At 36.1% G+C, this 23,989-nt stretch overlaps 3 protein-coding genes across 4 annotated transcripts in view; 1 reads left to right on the forward strand and 2 right to left on the reverse strand.

The window, feature by feature from the left end:
* stxbp1b (syntaxin binding protein 1b) overlaps positions 1-320 on the reverse strand; it is a 42,578-nt gene extending 42,258 nt beyond the window's left edge. The window contains exon 1 of the mRNA XM_049470323.1: positions 221-320. Within this exon, the coding sequence (XP_049326280.1) occupies positions 221-257 (37 nt within the window). The 5' untranslated portion in view covers positions 258-320. The remainder of the gene's footprint in view (positions 1-220) is intronic.
* Positions 1-23,989, reverse strand: part of LOC111191728 (alpha-1-antitrypsin 1-2) — a 313,064-nt gene that overhangs the window by 147,044 nt on the left and 142,031 nt on the right. The gene's annotated exons all lie outside the window — the stretch shown is intronic.
* niban2b (niban apoptosis regulator 2b) overlaps positions 4,226-23,989 on the forward strand; it is a 75,049-nt gene continuing 55,285 nt past the window's right edge. The window contains exon 1 of the mRNA XM_007230478.4: positions 4,226-4,509. Within this exon, the coding sequence (XP_007230540.3) occupies positions 4,455-4,509 (55 nt within the window). The 5' untranslated portion in view covers positions 4,226-4,454. The remainder of the gene's footprint in view (positions 4,510-23,989) is intronic.

The following is a 23,989-nucleotide window of genomic DNA, read 5'->3' on the forward strand; positions in this document are numbered from 1 at the left end:
CATATAAGGCCACAAACAAACAGTGGGAAGCAAACAAGAGAATAACTCTTCAGAATAACTCTACAGAATAACTCAGTGTTTCATACAGTTTTACTAATTAACCGGATTTTTACACGTTAAAATCTCAAATATAAATCAGAAAATAAATCGCTGAATTAAAGATAGTAAATAAAGTGTCTAATCTAGTATAAATCTCACACCGCGCGCGCTCTTCTCTTACTTTCTCCCACAATAGCCTTCAGTCCGAGAGGCGGCATGATGCTCCGGGATGCGTCCGCTCCTCCGCTCTCTATCTCTATCTCTATCTCTCTCTATCAGTACTGACGGATCGCTCGCGAATGATCCGATTCTATGAACCGACTCTTTGAATTGAACTCCTGGATCCGGCTCCTGATTGTGAGCCGATTTGTTTTCTGTTAAAGCCGCCCCTGATTGGTGGAAATGTGTGGGGGTGGAGTCTGTGAGTGAGCACAGTCTCCCCACACCTTACTCACATACTTATTTATCCACTATTTTTCCACATGTAATGATTATAGACAGATAGACTGTAAATATATATATATATATATATATATATATATATATAAATATATATATATATATATATATATATATATATATATATATATATATATATATATATATATATATATATATATATATCAGCAGCTTAAATAAAAAAACTTTAAAGTTAGAAATAAGCCGCCTTAAACATTAAGTTAAATCTTTTTTTTTTTTTTTTTTACTTCAACTTCAAGTCTGATTTGGCATTTGACTTCTCTCTGCAAGTTGATTTGACTACATAATATAGATAACTTCTTAAAATGAGCGATATTCTTTTGTGTCGAGTAATTAAGGGCGTTTTCACACCTGTAGTTCGTTTCTTTGGTCCGAATCAGTTAATGAGTTTGTTTACTTGGAGCGTTTTCTGTAAATGTAATGTAATGTTTTCTGTAATGTAAACGCACCAAAATGCGCATCAATAAACCACGCGAGCAGCCTGTGTCCTCTGATTGGTCAGAGCTGTCTGACACGGGAGTACGAGGAGTACCTGCTCTAGCTGGTCTCGGTCCGGTTCTTTTGATCCGCACCCGAGTGCGATTACTGTTTTCACACCTGCTCAATCGAACCGCACTAAAGTTATAAGTTGCTGATAAGACGCAGTTTATTCTGATTTATTAGCCAGATAACGCAAATTACCATTACTAAATGTGCCATAAATTATGGAACATTTACTATTAAACAGTGGATATATGTAGTTTGTATTCCTAAAGTTTATATTATGTATAATGTGTTCATAAAATATCCCACCTCTCTTTTATAATCTCTAGTTAGGGCCCTGGTGTTTATCAACACATTACAGCACAAAGAGCTTGAAATAGCATTTATCACTGAATGGAAAAACACACCAGATGTAGAGAAATGCGTGCTGTGCATAAAAAACACATTCCGTGCGTAAAAGCGCGCGCCGTGCGTAAAAGCGCATTCCGTGCGTAAAAGCGCGTGCCGTGCGTAAAAGCGCATTCTGTGCGTAAAAGGGCACGCCGTGCGTAAAAGCGCATTCCGTGCGTAATAGCGCATTCCGTGCGTAAAAGCGCGTGCCGTGCGTAAAAGTGCATTCCGTGCGTAAAAGTGCGTGTCCTGCGTAAAAGCGCGTGCCATGCGTAAACCTCGCGCTGTGTGCAAACGCAGGTGCACTATTCCTCAGGTGTTCATTATTTATTTATGTAGATTTTTATACTTCATACATTATATTCTTTATAATAATTCTTTATAAAGGATCTGGACTCTGCTAATTTCGTGCGTAATTTCATCATATCCAGACCTTAACTCCAGTTTACCCCAGGGTTATTCCACCAAATATTGATTTCTGAACTCTTATTTATTTATTTATTTATTATTTGAGGTCTGAAAGCTCTGCATCTTTTTTGTTATTTGAGCCATTTCTCATTTTCTGCAAATAAATGCTCTAAATGACAATATTTTTATCTGGAATGTGGGAGAAATGTTGTCCGTAGTTTATAGAATAAAACAACAATGTTTATTTTACTCAAACATATACATATAAATAACAAAATCAGAGAAACTGATTCAGAAACTATTTTTTCAGAGCTGTATATATTTATTTTACAGTACTTTCCATTAAACGTTTAAAAGTGATTTTCTGCGCAGGTAAAGTCGCTGTATTAAAGAGTGGTGCTTCTTCACGGGCTGCAATTAATGAGAAATGGACAAACGTGGTCCATGAGATGGCAGTGAAGCTTCATAAACAGAAACTCCCTTTACAGAAGAGACTCAGAGAGTCTGTAGAAAGGAGAACACCCTCTTAAGAATGCTTTAAGAAAAATTAAGACTAAACTTAATTAATATTTTATCGTTTTTATACTGAAGATTGTACTCATTCCCTCAACACAGAACAATATTAAATATTTCAGCCACAAATACATTATTATAAAAGCCTTTAAACTCCAGATTAAAGTCTTTTAAATATGTTCTGGCTGTATGTCCAGCTCACAGACTGTATATAAGTACACAGTCTATGGTTTTGATCTGACACGTTTTAGGCGAACTTCCTAGTTGTAAATGCTGCCCAATCTACCCGGACTCATGGCTTTTGTTAAATAATTAATTAATTTACTTATTTATTTACGACAGAACGGAACGTCCTGGACATGTCAAAAATGCGAGAAAAAAAAAAACAATCTATTTTCTCTGATTGTGTCTTTTTTTTTTTAAACAAAGATAGAAAGGAATTTAAAGCCCCACATGTAAGATGAGCTCTCGTATCTCAGATAATACTTTGTATTTTATACATTGGTAAACTATAAAGTTGGTCAATTAATCTGATGCTGTTTAAAACATCAAGAAAAAAAATCAAGAAAAAAACTATTAAGTTTCAGGATGTGATTTCTATCTTCAACCGCATGGGGTCGCCAGAAGCATATTTTACCTTCCGATCAGCGCCTCCTCTTGTATTAAATCCAATTTACAACACTCTTTTTCCATCAGCGTTGAGATATGAGAAGTTTGGCAGAGTTTAATCTGCCACAGCTTGTGGATTTATTTATTTATTTAATTCAATTATTTATTATTCATTTCCAACGTCTTTGCCATGGAACAAATGCGTGGATCAACAGTATATTGGCTACTCTCCCAGGTTGTATTTCATTTATTAAAAAAAAAAAAAAGGGAAATGTTACCCCCTACCTTTGAGTATTTCTTGTATCTTTACATTGTAAACTACAGGTTCATCTTAAAAAAAACTAAATACCAGTGACAAGTTACCTTATTTTAGTAATTTAGTTAAAAATGTAAAACTCATATATTTTATAAATGCATTAAACAACAACAACATCAGTATCTCAAACAAATAGAATATTATATAAGACAAATTGGTACTTTTGGCAGCGTGGACAGTGTTGCATCTCCATAGAAGTTGTCTGCAGAGGAAAATATGAAATGCTGTAAGAAGGACCCTGGTATGGAGAGACATGTCATCTGCTGGTGTTGATCCACTGTGTTTTATTATCAAGTCTAAAGTCAGGGCAGTTTTGTTTTCCCACAAAATCTTACAGCACTTCATGCTTCCCTCTGCTACTGACAACTTTTATGGAGATGCGATTAGATTTCATTTTCCAGCAGGACTTGGCACACTGCCCATAGTACTGCCAAAAGTACCAATTTGTCTTAAATAATATAAAAATTTTCGGAGACACTGATTTTTGGGTTTTCACTGGCTGTAAGCCATAATTATCAACTGGAGTTTATTGTTGGAGTTTATCTTGTTGGGATGCGCCTGTATATTTAACCATTTAATCCGATGTTGATTAAGAAAATAACTATAAATGAAAAAAAAAAAAGTTTTAGGGTGTGATTACAACCTCCAACCGCATGGGGTCGCCAGAAGCCTATTTTACATTCCCCATTCACATCAGCGCCTCCTCTTGTATCAAATCCAGTTAAAACACTCTTTTTCCATCAGCTTTGAGATGTGACAAGTTTTAACAGACTTATATTTATCCTTAAACACTGTGTAAATCTGCCAGTACCTGAGCAGGTGAACAATAATAAAGCCCCACCTGTTAGATAGAGCTGGCTCTCCTACCTCAGACCACACCTTAGGAAGTAGGCTGGCCCATTGGATCTGAGGTGGGCAGGGCTCCATAAAAACCCATCAATCAGAGCCTGGGGAGGGTGTGTCTCGGTTTTGGGCTGGAGCTCTGAAGATTTCAGAGCTAATGTTGTGAAATGAGCTTCATATGAGCTGCAGGGACGCTTTGCTCGCCGTTCCTGGAGTAGTTTCAGTGAGTTTGAGGAGTTCTTCTGGTTTAAAGGAAAGAGGAGGAGGTGCTTGGAGGATCATTGTGTGCATAGAAGTTGTTTCCTTTAGTTAAAGCCTGGGTTGCAGAAGATACAAGACGTTCTCTGGAGAAATAAAGTGACTTTTGGGCACGATGGGGGATTTGGTTTCAAGCCATCTTGATGAGGGAAAACGGGAGATTATCACAGGTAAGTTAAAGCTTCTGAGAATTTCTGGATTTAGAAGAACTTCTCATTGGGTTTTGAGATTTTTCGAGGAGTAATGGGTGGTTTCTGTGGTCTTCTAAGCAAAAACATACACTTTATACTGGTTAGTGCATATACTAGGCTTGGTTACATTGGTTAAAAGAGGGTTTAAGAGCCTAGCCTTGAATCTTTGTATCTCTAATGTACATACTACTTTGCATGAGAGGGTTAATGAGGAGTATTTGGAGGTTTCTGTGGTCTTCTAGGCAAAAACATACCCTTTATACTGGTTAGTGCATATACTAGGCTTGGTTACACTGGTTAAAAGAGGGGTTAAAGAGACTATCCTTGTATCTTCGTATCTCTAATGTACATACTACTTTGCATGAGAGGGTTAATAAGGAGTAATGGGTGGTTTCAGTGGACTTCTAGGCAAAAACATACCTTTTATATTGGTTAGTGCAGTACTAGGCTTGGTTACACTGGTTAAAAGAGGGTTAAAGAGCCTATGTACGTGATAATTATCATGAGAGGGTTAATAAGGAGTAATGGGTGGTTTCTGTGGTCTTCTGGGCATAAACATACATCCTTATATTAGTAAGCAAGCTATATATCTATAAAGTGACTTTTGGGCACGGTGGGGGATTTGGCCTCAAGCCATCTTGATGAGGGAAAACGGGAGATTATCACAGGTAAGTTAAAGCTTGTGTGGATTTCTGGATTTAGAAAAACTTCTCATTGGTGTTTGAGAGTTTTTGGAGAGTCTCCAGCTTTCAGTTTCTCCTGTGTTTGGGCTCAAAGAGCAGAGGAACGTTTTTACAGCCAGGAAACCGGTCATTAAGCAGTGTAGACCACACAGAGTGGGCTGAGCGTTTGGTTGATTGCTGTATTATTGCTGTTTTATTGCTGCAATTTGGGTCTACTAGAGGTTGGAAAAGTCCTGTCCTGAGCTTTGCTTGCTTTCTTTCACGGGGCGACGTGGCGAGTTGTTTCCTGTTAACGTTACTGTTACTTTCACAGCTTTTACAGGACCAACATATACAATCTTACTCTGAAGCCTGGGAACTGTAGCTTTAATTCTTTAGAAAAGCCCACGAGTACTACCAGAGAATGGCAGGACCAGCCTTTAATGTAAACAAAACGTTGCTTTAAATGGTTAATGAGGAATAATAGATGGTTTCTGTGGACTTCTAGGCAAAAACATACCCTTAATATTGGTTGGTGCATATACTAGGCTTGGTTACACTGGTTAAAAAGGGGTTAAAGAGCCTAGCCTTGTATCTTTGTATCTCTAATGTAAATAATAATTATCATGAGAGGGTTAATAAGGAGTATTTGGAGGTTTCTGTGGTCTTCTAGGCAAAAACATACCTCTTATAGTGGTAAGCAAGCTATATATCTAGCTCTTGACTAGTGTAAAAACTAGAGAACCAACCAGCCTCTAATGTAAATAACACTTTGTATGATAGTGTTAATAGGGAATAATGGGTGGTTCATGTGGTCTTATAGGCAGTTTAGTGCATATACTATGCTTGGTTACACCGGTTAAAAAGGGTTCAAGAGCCTAGGCTTCGTATCTTTAATTTTTCAGAAAAATCCCACATTCAGTTAAAGTACTATCAGAGAATTGGAGCAAGCAACCAACCTCTAATGTAAACAATACTTTGCTTGAGAGGGTTGATGAGGAGGAATAGGTGCTTTCTGTGGTCTTTAAGTAAAACACATACCTTACATTGGTAGGCAAGCCATTTATACAGCTCTTGGCCAGGTTAGTTTACATACTAGGCTTTTTTTACACTAAAGAGCCTAGACTTTATTTTAAGTTTTCTGAATTTCCCACATTCAGTTAAAGTACTTCCAGAGAATTGGAGCAACCAGCCTCTATTATAAACAATACTTTGCTTGAGAGTGTTAATGAGGTGTAGCGGGTGGTTTCTGTGGTCTTCTAGTAAAGCACATACCCTTTCTATTGGTAAGCAAGCTAGTTTTCTAGTTCTTGACCAGTTTAGTGCACATAATCAGCTTGGTTGAAAGGACCAGGCTTGACCATGCCAAACTCATCCAGAACTACTTGAAAATTAGCCAAATTAGCCTGAAACCTAAACATATACAGTACAGGCCAAAAGTTTGGACACACCTTCTCATTCAATGCGTTTTCTTTATTTTCATGACTATTTACAATAAAAGGGGGTGAAAGAGCCTTGGCTTTGTACCTTTTTATGTTTCTGAAATACATACATTCCTTTCACTAGCTTGCTTACCAATACAAAGGGTATAATTTTGCCCAAAATACCACAAAACATCCGCATTACTCCGCATTAACCCTCTCATGATAATTATTATTTACTTTAGAGACTGGTTGGTGCAATTCTCTGGTATTTTTTTCAACTAAATGAAAATTTCTTTAAAAAATAATAAAAAAGAGCCTATGCTTTGTAAACCCTTTTTACCCAGTGTAAACAAGCCTAGTATATACACTAAGCTGGCCAAGACATTTTTTTTTTTTTTTTCTGAAATTCCCACATTCAGTTTGAGAAAAAAAAAAACAGAGAATTGTAGCAACCAGCCTGTATTGTAAATAATACTTTGCATGAAAGGGTTGATGAAGAGTGATTGGTGGTTTTTGTGGTCTTCTAGGCCAAAACATACACTTTATATTGGTAAGCAATCTATTTGTTTAGACCTAGATAATGTACTTGGCTTGGTTACACAGGTTAAAAAAGGGTTAAAGAGCCTAGGCTTTATATCTATTTTCACATACAGTTAAAGTACTACCAGAGAATTGAAGCAACCAGCCTCTAATGTAAATAATGCTTGGCATAGGAGGGTTAATGAGGAATGTTTAGCCTATATCGATGAAAAAGTTAAATTACCAGATCTTAACCAGCAGCATGGTTATGGAACCAGTGGTGGAGATTCCTTAATTGGAACCGAGGATTTATAGCTTTGATTCTTCCCCTGTATATTGCAAGAGGGTGTTAATGAGGGGTAATTGGTGGTTAATGTGGTCTTAGACAACAGCATACCCTGTATATTGGTAAGAATGCAAGCTAGTTAACCAGCTCCTGACCAGCTCAGTGTAGCTTGGTGGAGCTTGATTATACTGGTTTAAAGAGGGTTAAAGAGGAGTTTTGAGTGGTTTTTATGGAACTATTCACTCAAAGGTTGGTAAATGTGTTTTGTTTCATGCTCAAGACCAGACATTTGATGGTATCTGTTTTTGGATGGTCTAAGCTGGTATTTGATGCTCATAGCCTACAGCCAGTTAGATAACTAATGTCTAGTCTGTTTAATTCTCTGGTAATGTGAATAATTATTTGCAGGAGAGGTTTAATGATGACTAATTGAGTGGTTTCTGTGGTCTTTTAGGCAATAACTGCCTTATGTTGGTAGGCAAGCTAGTTAAATAAGCTAGCTCTTAAACAGGCGTATATATATGTGTTTTTTTTTTTTTTAAGTTATTCTTGGTCATACTGGTTGGATTACTCTTGGATATTTTGGTTAACAGAGGGTTAAAGAGGAGTTTTTGTTGGAATCAGTGAGGCTGGAGAAGATTGCCACCATGGTCAAGCTTGGTTATTTCTCTTAGAAAGTAAAAAGCAACCAAAGCAACCAGTATTTGAGTGTATAATTCCATATTAGGAACCTTATAGCCTCACTTCTTCAGAAATGTCCACATTTAGTTAAAGAACTTCCAGGGAACTGCTCTAACCAGCCTCTAATATAAATATTAATTTGTGGGTGGGGGTTATTGAAGAGTAATGGGTGATGGAGAACTTTTGGTTGGTTCCAGTGGAACCAGTGGATCTGGAGGTTCTGGAAGTTTGGCATGGTCAAGCCTGGTTAGTTCTCTTGGAATAGAAGCTAAGCATTTCTGAACCTAGACATATCAACCAGCATTTGAGAAAATATAATTTCCATATTAAAAACCTAGGGCTTATAGCTTCTGGAAATAGATAGATAACTAGCAAAGAATTGCCCTAAACAGCTTCTAATGTAAATTTTACTTTGTAACAGAGGGTAAATGAGGACAATTGGGTGGTTCCTTTGGCACTATTCCCTCAAATGCTGGTAACTGGGTCTAGTTTGATTTACAAGACTTCTGTTTACCAGTGGATCTTGAAATCTGTCATGGTCTAGTCTGGTTCTTTCATTCGGAAATGAAATTTCTTTCTTTCTTGGAATTTAAAAACATCTATGGAACAAGTGAGTAGTTCCATAGGAACCTAGTGTTTATAGCTTCACTTCTTCAGAATGATAATTCAGCTTTATTTACCCCGTCTGATACTAGATACAACTAGAGCTGCAAAAATTGAGTAAATAGTTTCCATATTACAAACCAAGGGTTTATAGCTTCACTTCTTTAGAAACGCTCCAGTTAGAGTCAGTCAGATAACTACCAGAGAATTGTAAATAATGTCAGTAATGTAAATAATCCTGGGTAAGAAAGGGTTATTGAGTATTTATGGGTAATTTCTATGGAACTATTCACTCAAATGCTTTCACTCAAACTGTGTTTAGTTGTTTTTTACAAAGCTGTTTAGCTTAATTTGTCAGAGGATCTGGAGAAGTTTGGCATGGTCTAGCCTGGTACTTTTACTTTTTATGATTTTCTGAAAGGGTATGTAGCTATGCTTCTTTAGAAATGCATTAAATCTGTTACATATCTACCAAAAAATTGGACCTTCCAGTCTTTAATGTAAATAATGTTTAGCAGAAAAGTGTTAATGAGATGTTTTGGTGCTTTCTATTGAGCTATTCAGTAAAATGCTGCTACAGTACAGGACACGCCTTCTCTTTTTTTAATGCGTTTTCTTTATTTTCATGACTATTTACATTGTAGATTCTCACTGAAGGCATCAAAACTATGAATGAACACATGTGGAGTTTTATGTACTTAACAAAAAGGTGAAGTAAGCCACCCTTTGCTCTGATTACTGCTTTGCACACTCTTGGCATCATTACCTCAATGAGCTTCAAGAGGTGGTCGCCTGAAATGGTTTTCCAACAGTCTTGAAGGAAGGAGTTCCCAGAGGTGTTTATTAGCACTTGTTGCCCCTTTGCCTTCTTCACTCTGTGCTCCAGCTCACCCCAAACCATCTGGATTGGGTTCAGGTCAGGTGACTGTGGAGATCAGGTCATTTTTTGTTAAGTACATAAAACTCCACATGTGTTCATTCACAGTTTTGATGCCTTCAGTGAGAATCTACAGTGTAAATAGGCATGAAAATAAAGAAAACACATTGAATGAGAAGGTATGTCCAAACTTTTGGCCTGTACTGTGTGTGTATGTATATATATATATATATATATATATATATATATATATATATATATATATATATATATATATATATATATATATATATATATATATATATATATATATATACATACATATACATACATATATAGGTTTTAGGTTGATTTGGCTCATTTTCAGGTAGTTCTGAATGAGTTTGGCATGGTCAAGCCTGGTTCTTTCACATTTATGATTTGGTGCTTTTTTTTATTGTTGCTTTCACAAAATCTGTGTACAATATTGATTATCTCAAGACCTGGGTGCACCTAAGGCACTTGGTCCAGGCAATCCAGCAGTTTTCCTCAATATACTATATGGACAAAAGTATTGGCCAGCTTATTCATAGTTTATTTTGAAAATGTTTGTCCTGCTTTTGTTGGAGTAACTGTCTCAACAGTCCCAGAGAGGTCTTTTTACTAGATGTTGGAGCATTGCTGTGAGGTTTTGATTGCATAACCCTCACAATCACCAACTCACCTCATTTATACCCAACTCCTTCCAAAAGTACTGGTTGATGCACCATCATTCTAGAGGAAGGAGTTCATCCACTGCTCCACAGCTCAATTAAGAGTGCTTTGTGTGTGTATTTTTATATATATATATATATATATATATATATATATATATATATATATATATATATATATATATATACACACCTAGAAATCAATATTACAGAAAATTAGAATAGTATGTAAAACCAATTGGTACTTTTAGCAGTGTGGGCATTGTGCCAAGTCCTGCTGGAAAATGAAATCCTCATCTCCATCAAAGTTGTCAGTAGCAGAGGGAAGCATGAAGTGCCTTAAGATTTTGTGGGAAAACAAAACTGAACTGACTTTAGACTTGAAAATAAAACACAGTGGATCAACACCAGCAGATGACATGTCTCTCCAAACCATCACTGATCATCAGTAAATTTTACATTTCATTTGTAAATCAAGGGAGCAGAGTCTGGAGGAAGAGTGGAGAAGTTGCTTAAGGTCTAGTGTGAAGTTTCCACAATCAGTGATTGTTTGGAGAGACATGTCATCTGCTGGTGTTGATCCACTGTGTTATATCAACTTTTATGGAGATGCGGATTTCATTTTCCAGCAGGATTCGGCACACTGCCCACACGGTGTCAGTACTGTGTGTATTGTGTGCATTTGCACGTCTGTGTCAGCAATGGGTGCAACTTAAAGCAGCTGAATGCATTTATTAAAAGGGGTGTCCACAAACATTTGGACATGTAATGAATCGATACAATAATAGACCAGCACTGACTGGTGACTGGCAGCTGCAGAGAACTTCCTCATTCTCTAAACTTCAGCCCACAGCGGTGCGATGCTGATCTATGTAGGAGAGAACTAAAGGTCACAAAGTTATGGAGGGGAAAGTGAGAACGTTCAGAATGTGAGGAACATCTGCTAAACCTTTAACAGATCTACACTACACATGGAGTCTCAGGAATGCCGGGGTTGCTGGCTAAATGTGTGGAGTGTATGTAGATAAGATGTAATGCTACAACACCTCAGATAAACTTTACATGCATCCTGTAGAGCTGGTACTGAACTTATGTACACTGTCTTCAAGCTCTGTTTGGTTTGAAGGAGGCATGCTCCCGAGGATGTATGTACCAGAGGGAACTGGTGACTGGATGAATGGAAAAAGTGGTTGGTATGTTGAAATGTAGCTTTAGAAGCTAGTTCCTGTCTTGGGTAAACCAAAAATATGTTAAAAGACCTATCCAGACAGGATTAGTTTCTCAGGGGGACGTCTGTAAAAAATGTTTTAAACTTCTACTTCAATTGCAACCGGACTGCAAATTAAAAAACAGGAGGACCAGTGAGTTTTGAGGCTTTCTTGTCTGGGAAAAACGAGGTTTTCGGAACAGGAATAAAATCACAGAGGACCCCCCTATAAAAGACAAAATTACTGTTACTTACTGTTTGGTAACTGGGTGCTTTGTTTTTCCTCTATCATAGCCCTAAAATGTTTTGGGGCGTTTGTGGTTTGTGTGTTTTTAGGGAGGTTTGAGTGTGTTTGGAGAGGTTGAGGATTTTTGGAGAGCCTGAGGATTTCTTTGGGTAAGTTTGAGGTTTTTGGGGAGGTTGAGGGGTTTGGGGAGTTTGAGGGTTTAAGGACGTTTAAGGTTTTTGGAGAGTTTGAGTGTTTTTGGGGAGGTTTGAGTATTGGGGAGGTTGAGGTTTTTATGGGTTTGATGGTTTTTGGAGCGTCTGAAGGGTTTTGAGGAGGTTTGAGAGTTTTTGGGGAGGTTTGAGGGTTTTTGGGAAGGTTTGAGGGTTTGAGGGTTTTTAGGGAGGTTTGGGGGTTTTTGGGGAGGTTTGAGGGTTTTTAGGGAGGGTTGAGAATTGGGGAGGTTTGATGGTTTTTAGGGAGGTTTGAGTATTGGGGAGGTTGAGGATTTTATGGGAGGTTTGAGTATTGTGGAGGTTGAGGTTTTTGAGGGTTTAAGGGTTTTTGGAGAGTGAAGAGGTTTGAGGGTGTTTGGGGAGGTTTGAGGCTTTCAAGGAGGAAATTGAGGTTTTTGGGGAATAAGTTGAGTTTTTTGGGAATTTTGAGGTTTGGAGTTGAGTTAATTGACTCAATTCAAATAATGCTGTAACCAGGCATAAACAATTTAATCCTACATATGTTTCCTTGAGATGTCGAGGTTCTATAGTAGGGCCACTGCCTTTTTTAAAGCTCTATGCAGTGCAATATTCTGTGTGAACCATCCTGAGCACAGCACTGGCTTTAGATTTATGAATCCAAGGACATCCTGTATTTGAAGAAAGTCCAAGGCCTAAAAGTCAGATTTTTCATCATACTTCTCCTCGTCTGTTTAGTTTTTCCCCGGTGAGGTCATTCTCCAGCGGAGAAGGAGGAGAATAGGGGCTCACTGCCTGCCCCCCACTCCCCTCCTCTACCTACCAACTTCCTGTGTCCTTACTGAAGAGCTCTAGTCTTTAGCCTGCTTTAACAAAGCTTTCAATACTGGAAGCAAAGCCTCTAAAATCTAATTTAGAGTATCACACAGAGTTCACCCTGTATGTTCCTTCAGATGGTCAGGGGTCAAGAGGAAGATGGTTAAGATCTCATGGTTAAGAAATGCTAAAGTGCTGTTTCAGCGTTTGCCTCCTTGGGTTTCTGGCTCTTGTCTGTTCTTAGCTTTAAGATAACTCTGTCTTGGAAACCAGTAAAGTGCCACCACTGCTGAAAACAATCCAACCGTTAGAGGAAACACTGTAATATATGATTTTAAAGTAAATGATTTGGCATTTTTACTCCTTTTTGGTTGCCATATATTCAGTGTATCCCTAGATAGGGCCTCTATAGCATAGTCAACCCTTTCTCCAGTAAAAGTCCCCTCTTTCTGGCCTTCTAAGCAGAACGAGAAAATGTACTTATGTTCACATGTGACCCTTCTGAGTTTTTTCAGCAGTGAGCAAATTCTTAGTCACCCACAGAACTGACTGGAAGTCCATCAAAACCCGAGACTGCTTCCAAAACCAGCCTGAAGAACTCATCCTATTGGAATGTTAAAGAATAGAGAGAGGAATTAGCCTCGCTGTCCAGATATAGAGAAGGGATTATAAGGGCGTCGTCAGGAGAAATGGAAATGACTGGGACTGCTCATGTAAATGGCTTTTTTTTTTTTTTTTTTTTTAAGTTAGAAGTTAGAGGCCTTAGAATAACCTCTTTAGGGAATCAAAGACCTTTTCAGTTGAATGTTTTTGGAAAAGTTTTTTTTCTTTTTGTTTGCAGACATTTCACCTAAAATACCACTTTTTAAAGATTTCTACCACTTTTATGTCATTTTTAAAATACAGGACCCTGAAAAGGTTTGACTACCGGTTTTAGAACACCCCTATTGTTTAGTTGCTGCATGGACCAGACAATCGTGACAATGACTTTACATTACTGCACTTCACCTGTCAGATCTCTAATTCTTCTTCTCTTCTCTGCTGAAACTGAGACTTAGTCCAATCATGTTAAGCTGAGCTAAAAGCTAAAGGTGCTGTTGCCATGTAGGTCAGCCAGACGTGGCTCTTCCTGTAGCAGTTTCATCCAGTTTCCTTTGAAGGTGTAGGAAACAGTACTCCCCGTCTCTGGCTTCATCTGTAAGTTCTTTAAAGAAAAGACTTCTAGTTACAAAGTTCTCAGTGTTTTATCTGTCTTTTTCTAGTTATTATAGTGAAAGTGTGAATGTGCTATGTGTAAGCATGTACATGCTGCAGTTGAAAGTCCCAATACTGCTTTACTACAGACCATACTCTCTCTATAGACTATAGTCTCGCTCTGTCGTGCCTGGAGAGAAATGAGAACAGCACTTTATCTGAGGAGCTCCTGCTGCTGTTCCTCGCTGTATGAGTGTTTTTATCTGAGTAATATAGAAATCTGCTCTGGGTACAGAAACATTTAATCAGCACAAGTGATAAAACTCCATAAAGCTCTGGATATGAGGTACAACTAAACTTCAAGAGCAGTAACTATAGCCATTTTAAATGTTAATACTGTAGCTTGAAGAATAATTTTAATGCACACTGAACTGAGTGTATTTGTTAACTGGCAAAAGAATGGAATTGTGGCTGATTTTTAATACCGTAATGCCTCTAATGGCTTAAATAATAACAACATATTGTAAATTGATAAACTTATGTCTTTCTTGTGCAATAGAGCATACTGAGAGAAAGTTCTTTCAAAAAATTATATTTTAAGAATTTTAGGTCCATTTATAGTGTTTTATAGTCAACTATTAAAAATATTTAGTTTTTTTAGTTTAGTTTTTTTTTAAGATCTATTGTTTTTTTTTATTTTTTAGCTGTTTTTTGTTTCTAATAATTAAGTTTGATTTCTTAATACATTGTGTAATTTTGTGAAACAAAGTAAACCCAATAGTAATCAAAGCCTTAATTTAAAGCTTAGTGTTTTTATATATATTTAAATATATATTTTATAGTGTTTTTATAAGTCACAAACCTACAATAAAAAAACAGTCCTGCCAAATAAATAAATAAAAAAAATAAAATAATAAAAACACAGTGATATGCATTTTTGTTCATATCGCCCAGCACTAGTATGCAGTAAATCAGATACAGGCCTACAGTCTATAATTCTAGAACTACAAACTACAACTTTCCTATATGATCATTGGAGCTAATATAACACACAATGTGCGTAAACACAAGGAGGTGGCCTCTCTATCTGCATCATTAATCACTGTATATAAATGAAGGGAAGAATCCATGATGAGGTCAAGCGTTTGCTCACTGGTCGACTCAGCACTGCTGAGGCTCTCAGGACAATTAACACATGTGAAGAGCTCAGCAACTCTGAACAAGCAAACTGGCAGACCAAAACAAGACCTGCGTCACTCCATAACAAATATAATAAACAGCAGTTCATCATATAGCTGGATAATCATGAACAAACATGATCACTACTACTCTTAGCCCATTATTATACCATAATCATACCCATGTGAATGACCTGTAAAACAGGCCTTGAGTAATACAGAGCACTGTGTACTAGGGGTGGGCGATATGGCTCTAAAATAATATCACGATATTTCAGGGTGTTTTTGCGATAACGATATACTTGCCGATATAGGAAAACTAAAATAATTCATTCATTTCAGGAATATGGTATAATAGTATAGCAGTATAATCATAATGTGGCAAAATAAATAAGATAGCATAAAATAATATAATGCAGCAAAAAATATTGCAGAATATTTAGTGCATGCACATAAACTGCAAACTAAAACAATTATACAATAAATACACCTAAAGCTTCACAGTAAATAATAGACTACTTTTAAGACAGAACAGCCCTATTATCACGATATGGATTTTTAATATCATGATATTTCTGTGTCACGATATATTATATACGATATAATATTGCTCACCCCTACTGTGTACTAGGAGTGGGTGATATGGCCCTAAAATAATATCACAATATTTCATGGTATTTTTACAATAATGGTACTCTGAATAATGGCGATATGAAAAAATAGTGAATTTAAAAATATATATATATTTTGAGAATACACTACTGCAACAAAATGAAAATAAATAAAATTTTATTGTTGCAAAATGAAAATACAATACAATCTGATATGGCACACCCCTAACTGACGTATTAAAAGACGCAAGAATTTTATTAGATTTGTAACAGGAGTCCGGAATGTCCGGAATCCCATTATTCTAATAATGCGCTCCAAGTATCTCCATAAATCCAGGATTAAAGTAAAATAAATGATACTGGACAGATATAATCTGTCTCTAGTAGATATGTAATGGGAAATTAGAACAGTGTGAATTTGTCTTTTGCTAAAAAAAAACAGCACAAAAGAGTACCCCGATGTGAAAATCAGGGTGAATTAGGGGGAATATCGTTCACAGTATTAAAAAATGTTGGTGATATTTTTGCATACCATACGATGTGGCACGCCCCTACTTTAAACCCAGTGGCTGTAGTTTCTTTATTCTGGAGGATATCTAATATTCAGTGGAAAGAGTAACATTCTTTCCACTAAATGCACTGAATGTAGACTCCAGCGGCCTCTTTGATATGTTTCTGAAAAATAAGCTGTAATTGAATTGTCCTTGAAATCAGTTCAGCTTCAGTAGAGGCATTGTGCTGTCTGATGCAGTGAACTGCAGCACTTCAGAAGTCCGAGTGAGCTCTGATCTCGCCGATCTCGCTTTGGAAGATTTGTGTCTGGTGTGCAGAATTCACGTCAGATTTCCTAGAAATCAATATGACTGGAATGGTTATTAAGTCAATAAGGAAATACTGGTTTAACAACTGTGTGCCACTGTAAAAAAATAAAAATAAAAAAAAAAACTTGCGTAATAATACCTTTACATCATTTTACAGTTAAACAAACTTTTTATTACTAAGAACAGACATTGGGCTTATAAAAAATAAATAAATAAATAATAAAAATAAATAAATAAATAAGATCCTAAATAACTAAAACAAATAAAGTGCAACCACCCTGGGTCTCTCTGGGTTCTAAGAAAACTGCACTAAATTAAACAACAAAAAGTAACAACATATAGATTAAAAAAATAACAATTACATTAATTTTACTTTTTTTCTTTTAACTCTTGAGACAAATTCACTTGCAGATTCTTTTTTTTTTTCCCTGATCATATACTGCAAATTAGCTCAAAAACACAAGTGTTCATATGATCACACAGATGCCTCAGCAGGCCACATTGCTCTTGCTATAAATGTATTTTTAAATGTAACTGTCAGACAAATTTTGAATAGGGAACAGCAACAGGTTTACACTGTGGGGCTTGAGGCAGGATCGCTCTGGAGTAACAATATTCATATTCAATGTTTAGCTCAGAAAATAGGGCTGGATAGTTGTGCTTTGAATACGATCTCAGGTTTGTAGTATTGCCAGCTTTTGTTTCCACTGTTGTGAAACAAAGTAAACATACCGGCTCATTCGCGCTGATGGTTCTCCTCGCACATTTAGCTTAAAGCCAAAATACTCCCACACCGGAGCCGTGAAATGCGGCTTTAAAACAAAGTCCATCCTGAATGGACTGATCTAAACCTTCTCTAAAGCTGTTTAGTTTTGAGAGTCCTATTCGCCTCAAATGCGTTTGCAAGCCAACACATTCTCCTCTGTGTGTGGAGGCACCGTCACTGCTGCATAAACTTTGCGTGCACTCATTTCCTAACTGAAAGATGTCAACGTTTAATTAATGGAGTTAAACTGCACCTAAACAGCCTTTTAGTTCAAATAAAAGAAGTATATTTGATAGTTGGGTCGGATCGTGGTCAGATTAGGGGTGTACAATATTGTATCGTATGTGTTAATATCGCCAACAATTTTTAATATCATGAATGATATTATACCCTGAAATATCGAGCCATACCACCCACTTTTAATCATCACATCAGGGTTCTACTTTTTTACGTTTTTTAGCAAAAGAAAAATTCGCACTGTTCTTTTTTCCCCATTATATATCTACTAGATACAGATTATATCTGTGCAGTATCATTTATTTTATTTTAATCCTAGATATATGGAGATATTTAGAGTGCATTATTATTAGTATCATGACATTCTGGATCATTGACTTCTGTTACAAATCTGATAAAATGATTATTTTTTAATATCTCAGTTAGCCATATCATATTGCATGCAATAATAAAATTCTAAATATTTTTTTTTTTGTCATATCCCCAAAAGTATCGTTATCGTGAAAATACCATGAAATATCGTGATATTATTTTAAAGCCATATCGCCCACCTCTAGGTCGGATAACGTTTTTACCACAAAATGGACTGGACCAAGACCACCTCCTCTTGTTGGTCTCGGTACGGTTATTTTAGTCTCTACCAGAGTGCCCAAACAACCAGTACCAAAACCAGAATCCGTTTGAACTTGGTCAAATAGTTCTGGTGTGAAAACACCCTTAGATACAATGACTTTGATTCTGATTTAGTGAAAGTGCTGTTTTACACCAGGCCTCAGTTACTCTGAACACAGATTCTGGACTAACATGGCGATGCTTTACTGCAGACCTCCAGTGTAATTTGTAGTTTCCTGCCTGCACTGAGAGCAGATCTCTCCCACGAGGTCAGAGCTGTAAATGACTCTAGCAGAACCTTCCTGCATGCTGTTCTGATTCAGCTCACTGTTCTGTCTCTCCTCTGTATTAGAAGGCGAAAGTGCATTTGTTTGTTGTAGGCCTCACTATAACCAGTTTTAAGGACCGTTTTTTTTTGCTGATGTTTTTTGTTGTATGTTGGAAAAGGACCAAGCAATGCTGGCCACCACACTACAATTGGGCAAGACTGGCAGTGCTACCTTAAAATGCATTGTGTGTGTTTTTTTTTTTTGTTTTTAGTTTTAAAGTTATACCAGGGTGTCTAGTCCCTCTGTAACTGTGTATATCAGTGTCAACAGCAACAGATATAATTTATATATGTATAAATATATGTATATATTTATATATAAAAATGTTTAATTTCGAATATCTGATATTGGCATCAGCCCAGAATTCACACATCGGTACATCCCTAATAATCAATTTTAATATTATTGTCACTTTAAGACCAATTTATCCCACTGAGATAATGATAATACAATAGCACAATAATGATGCTACAAATTCCTTTTCAAGAGCAATTAACTTTTTATAATTAGAAATATTAAGCCATTCAAATTTAATAGTAAAGTGTTCCATTTTTAAAAAGATAAATAAAATAAATATCCACAGGTTTTTTTTTGTTTGTTTATTTTTTATTTTAACAAAGTTGATATACAGGCTCATTCCTGCTCTCTTACAGGCTCTTCTTGCTTACCCTATTCTTTGCACTATAAGGTGCAGTCAAAATCCTTTAATTTTCCCAAAATGTTAGTGTGCCTTATAATCCAGTGCAACTTATGTACTAATTTTACCAGGCAGGTATTAAGGAGTAGTAAAGCCACTCCTCTCCTGAAGTACAGAGTTATACAGGAGTTTCAGTGAAGTTTTTTCATGCACAGAGCTTGGAGCAGTATTAGCATTAGCCGCTAACTGTGCTAAGCGCTAGCTCTTTCATCTTTCAGAGGTGAGTTTATCAGACTGTAGTCTGCGTGTTTACCATGTTAAAACAAGCTAATATCACCCTGGCTTACGGGAACACTCAGGGTTCATCAGTGTTGCGCTTTCTGGTGTCATTTGGTGCTAACGTGTTAGTGGTTAGCTAATGCTGCTGCACCCCGCCTTCTGTGTAGATTAATATCCAGCGCTCGGTTGACTTTGAAAGAAATTTTTTTTTTTTTTTTTTCTCAAGAATTACAGTTTTGTTTACGTGGCTTAGCTTTACAGGTTTCACCATCCAGTGGCGAGACCTGCTGAATTACATGGAACACATTGCGACACCCCTGTTCCTTACTAGTGTCTCTTAATGCGCTTTATAATCTGATGTGCCTTATGTATGAAAATAGATTTATAGATAGATAGACATTGACATTTATTGACCATCACCTTACAACACCTTACAGCGTGAAAAATACAGTAATAAACATAATGGACAATATCGAGGTCAGGAAAAACTGTTGAGATTGTGTCCATATACTGAATAATAAATTGCTAACAGTTATATCAGGACATGCTTAGTCTCCTGCAGCCGCAGAGTTCAGAGTTTGGTAATTTGCATGTTTTCAGATAGAGGTATATCTGTCAGAGGAGATTTTGAAAGCCGTTGTGAGGAGTTAAAGTGGTGGGTGTGGACTGGGTGGAGCAGTAAAGATCAGTAGAGCTCTTTAGTAGGTGATTAAACTCTTCATTTGGTTGTTTGCTTTACAATTTTCATAGGATTTGGATAGATTTATACGTGCCAAGACAGGGACTCTGAATCTTAACTGAGAAACTGTAAGACTTGGTGAGGACAGATGTGTATCAGACCTCACTTGATCTGTATTATAATTCATGTTTTCTTGCCATTAGCATGCTGGCCAGGATTCAACCTCACAACACCTCAAAGTTACCTTGAGGTATCACGTAATCACTTCATGATCAGTGTACATGCTTCAGTTCCATTACTTTTGGCATGTCTCTGAACTTTGCTGCATATCCTGTAGATCCTGTCTATAAATGAAAATTCAAGTGCATGTAGTCCAAATTTTTGTTTTCTATCTGTTTATATTGGCATCTACATGACAAATGACATTTTTTTGTTTGGGATCATTTGGTTTATTGAATTTTGCAAAGAAGAAGAACAAAATAGATATGACAGTAATAACTGTAATAATGTACAGTAATTAGATACAGACTAAAAAATGGGTAAAATAAAAAAAAAGTAAAAAAAATAAAAATAAAAAAAAGTAAATAACAATGTTAATATTTAAATATATATATATATATATATATATATATATATATATATATATATATATATATATATATATATATATATATATATATATATATAAAAACCCACAGAAACATTTAATTACTACTGTGATTGGTCAAGATATTTGCAGCATGTTTTCTTTGATATCAGGTCTGTAAAGATTTATAAATGATGAATATATATATATATGAATAGGCCAATAGAAATGCTCCAAATTTCCGTTGTAATATGTAATATCCTCCTGAGACCTGGACTTTTGCTTTATGTGCATTTTTTTTATTTCTTCTAGCTATTTGGGATAATTAGGACTTAAAACTAGTATAAAAACTAAACTGTATTTTTTCAAAAAACAACTTCTTGTACAAAAACATCATCCTCCTATGTGGACAGAAGTGTATTCTAACATATACAATTTGTCCTTGACATTTGTGATCAGTAGAAACCAATTTGTTCAAAAATTTAATTTTAGCTTTCTACGCTAAGTAAATAAACTAGTTTTAAACATAAAATTCAATGACCTTTTCACCAAGCCTATGTTTCTGTCTGCACTGGCTGTAGAAACTTTTGACTGGGATTCAAGTCATCTTGTTTTCAATCAATTGAGTGTAATTTGTCATGTGACCATTAGATGGTATGGATAGTGTCTCCATATGAGGCCAGTGGGTCAGTACTTAAACTATATAAAAGTATCATGGTCCCCATACAAGGACACAGGGTCTCAAGAGGATATTGTAGGTTCTTATTTCTAAAGTATCTTTACCATTATGTATTGACATCAAGCATCTTTTAAAAATACTGTTTCGATGCTGATTTAAGCATAGAAATTCTATAATTTCCAAGCAATAGAAATACGTTTGTATTTGTGTTATCGGTGAATCATGTCATTTATGTATTTATATGTACTGTTTGGTAATTATAACACAGCATCTCGTAATGTAGTGAAACCTGCGTTAATGCTTTAATCAGTGTACTGTGGGTAATGTGCTTAGCTGGCTAATCGCGGCTGCTGATGTCATGATTTCCCTTTCGACTACTAACAGAGTTACAGCAAAACCCAGAGCGTCACACAGTCTCACCAGTATCACATGAAACTCTGTCAGAGTGTGACTCAGTGCCACACACACACACACACACACACACACACACACACACACACACACACACAGTGTATCTTGTGGTCTCTCCCACTCCTGGGGCCTTGTTGATGAACTATACTCCCATTTTCCCTTTTTTTCTCTTTTTTAATGTCCTTATTGCTCCACAATCACTTTATACTGAAGTGTAACTTTACAAGTGTGACCTCAATGTGCTCCTGCCCTGCAGCTCCGCTCTCCAAACCATCAGTTCTTCACCATGACCTGGATTTCTCATGAGACTTCTATAATAGTCTGTCTTCATGCGAGTGAGACAGTGTTGAAGTAGCTGTGAAAATAAATTTTAATCAGAAGACATCCAGTAGATCATCAGCAGACTTTACATTTGAACGTTCAAATTAGATTTGTTTTAAATTAGTTTAAATTCTGTTTTAACTTTATACAGTATATAATGTCCAAGTTCATATCTTTTCAGCTTTTAAGTCACTGATAAGAAATACAATTCGGCATTCTAAAGAAGATGCTGTAGATTTACAGTAAATACAGGGCAATTCTGTACCTGGATTAGGATTAGGTTTTTGGTAAGGGTTCGGTTTAAGGTGGGGCTTGAAGGCAGAGCTGGTCCAGACATTTTTTGGGGGCCCTAGACAAGATTCTGATAAGGGGCCCTCCTACCTGAACTCTCTTTGACAGCTGATATAGGAGTTAAAATATAGTTAAAATGTTCTAGGGCGAATGTAGTCTTTACCCTTTACATCCACATACTGTCTTTAAAGCTGTAACTCAGCGAGGAGCAGTCTAAAGTGCCAGAGTTTCATTTCATGTTGGAGATGCACACCAATATAAGCAAATTGAACAATGCAGATATATAATTTAAGGTGAAATAACTATCATACAAACAAAGCAAGTTGTGGCACTTAAATTTTACTCCTTCACTAAACAGAAAAATCATATTTTTCATCAGCTTTTAGTTTTGTGCCACCTTAAATTGTGCATCAATTTAGTTTAGGCAACTGTAACTGCTTTAAAGTTTAAGGCTTGGGCTTGGTTTCAACATTTTCAATACTGATACAATACTTTGAATGAAGATATGTTAAAAAAAAAACAATAATTATTCTCACCCTGCATATTTATTTAACAGCCGACATGAGTCCCCTTATTCTCATACTGTCGTCATGAGAGACTCTTATTATGGATCTTATTGAAACAGACAGTGAGCATGTCTGTGGCGCTTTATTAAGAACAAAGCATTGCCTGTTGTGCTTAAACTACAGCTATATTTCCTACGCCTATTTCATATATACACATATACTATATATCAGCATTAGATTGACCAAATTAAATTAAATAATTCTAGCGGTGTCAATCACTTAAGGTGCATATGGTTAGTGGTTAGGGGTAGGAGTGGGATTTGTCTGGTAAAGTTTTGAGGTGAGTCATGGTTATAGTTGGGATTGCTATTGTAGTTTTGCGGCAATAATATTCTTGGTGATATGAAAAAAAAAAACATTGAATTTGCATGCAATATAATATTGAACAACCCTAATTGAGATTTTCACCAAGCTGTGATACTATTGGTAATAATGCACTCCATATATCCAATACTTTGGAATACTCCATATATCCAGGACTGAAATGAAATAAATGTAAATAAATGGACAGATCTAATCTGTTACTAGTAAATATTGTTTAATAGGGAATGAGAGGAAATGATCCTTTTGTTACAAAAAGAAATAGAAATGTACACTGGTGACTCATATGGCACTACAATAATATCACAATATTTTAGGGTATTCTTGTGATTACAGTATTAAAAATTGGGTACCACTTTAAAATAAGACTACCTTTATAAAGGGTTTATGAATGGTTTATAATTCGTTTATTAATGGTTACTAATTAGGTTGTAAATGCCTTAAAAATCATTAATTATCAGTTATAACACATAATTAGAAAGGGCAACAATATAGATGGCTGTGGGTTCACCATTTGGCAAATAACATGTCATTGTTGCTCTTTCTACGTATGTGTTACAACCGATTATTAATGATTAAGGCATTTAGTAACCATTAATAAACTAGTTGTAAACTATTTATAAACCCTTTATAAAGGTAGTATTATTTTTAAGTAGTACCAAAAAATGTTGGGGATATTGTGTACTGTACAATATGACATGCTCCTTACTGGCATTTTGTCCATGATTTGGGTTTTGTGCTGGGATGTTTGGTA

This window comes from Astyanax mexicanus, chromosome 22 (genome assembly GCF_023375975.1).
Source record: "Astyanax mexicanus isolate ESR-SI-001 chromosome 22, AstMex3_surface, whole genome shotgun sequence".
Classification (NCBI taxonomy): Eukaryota; Metazoa; Chordata; class Actinopteri; order Characiformes; family Acestrorhamphidae; genus Astyanax; species Astyanax mexicanus.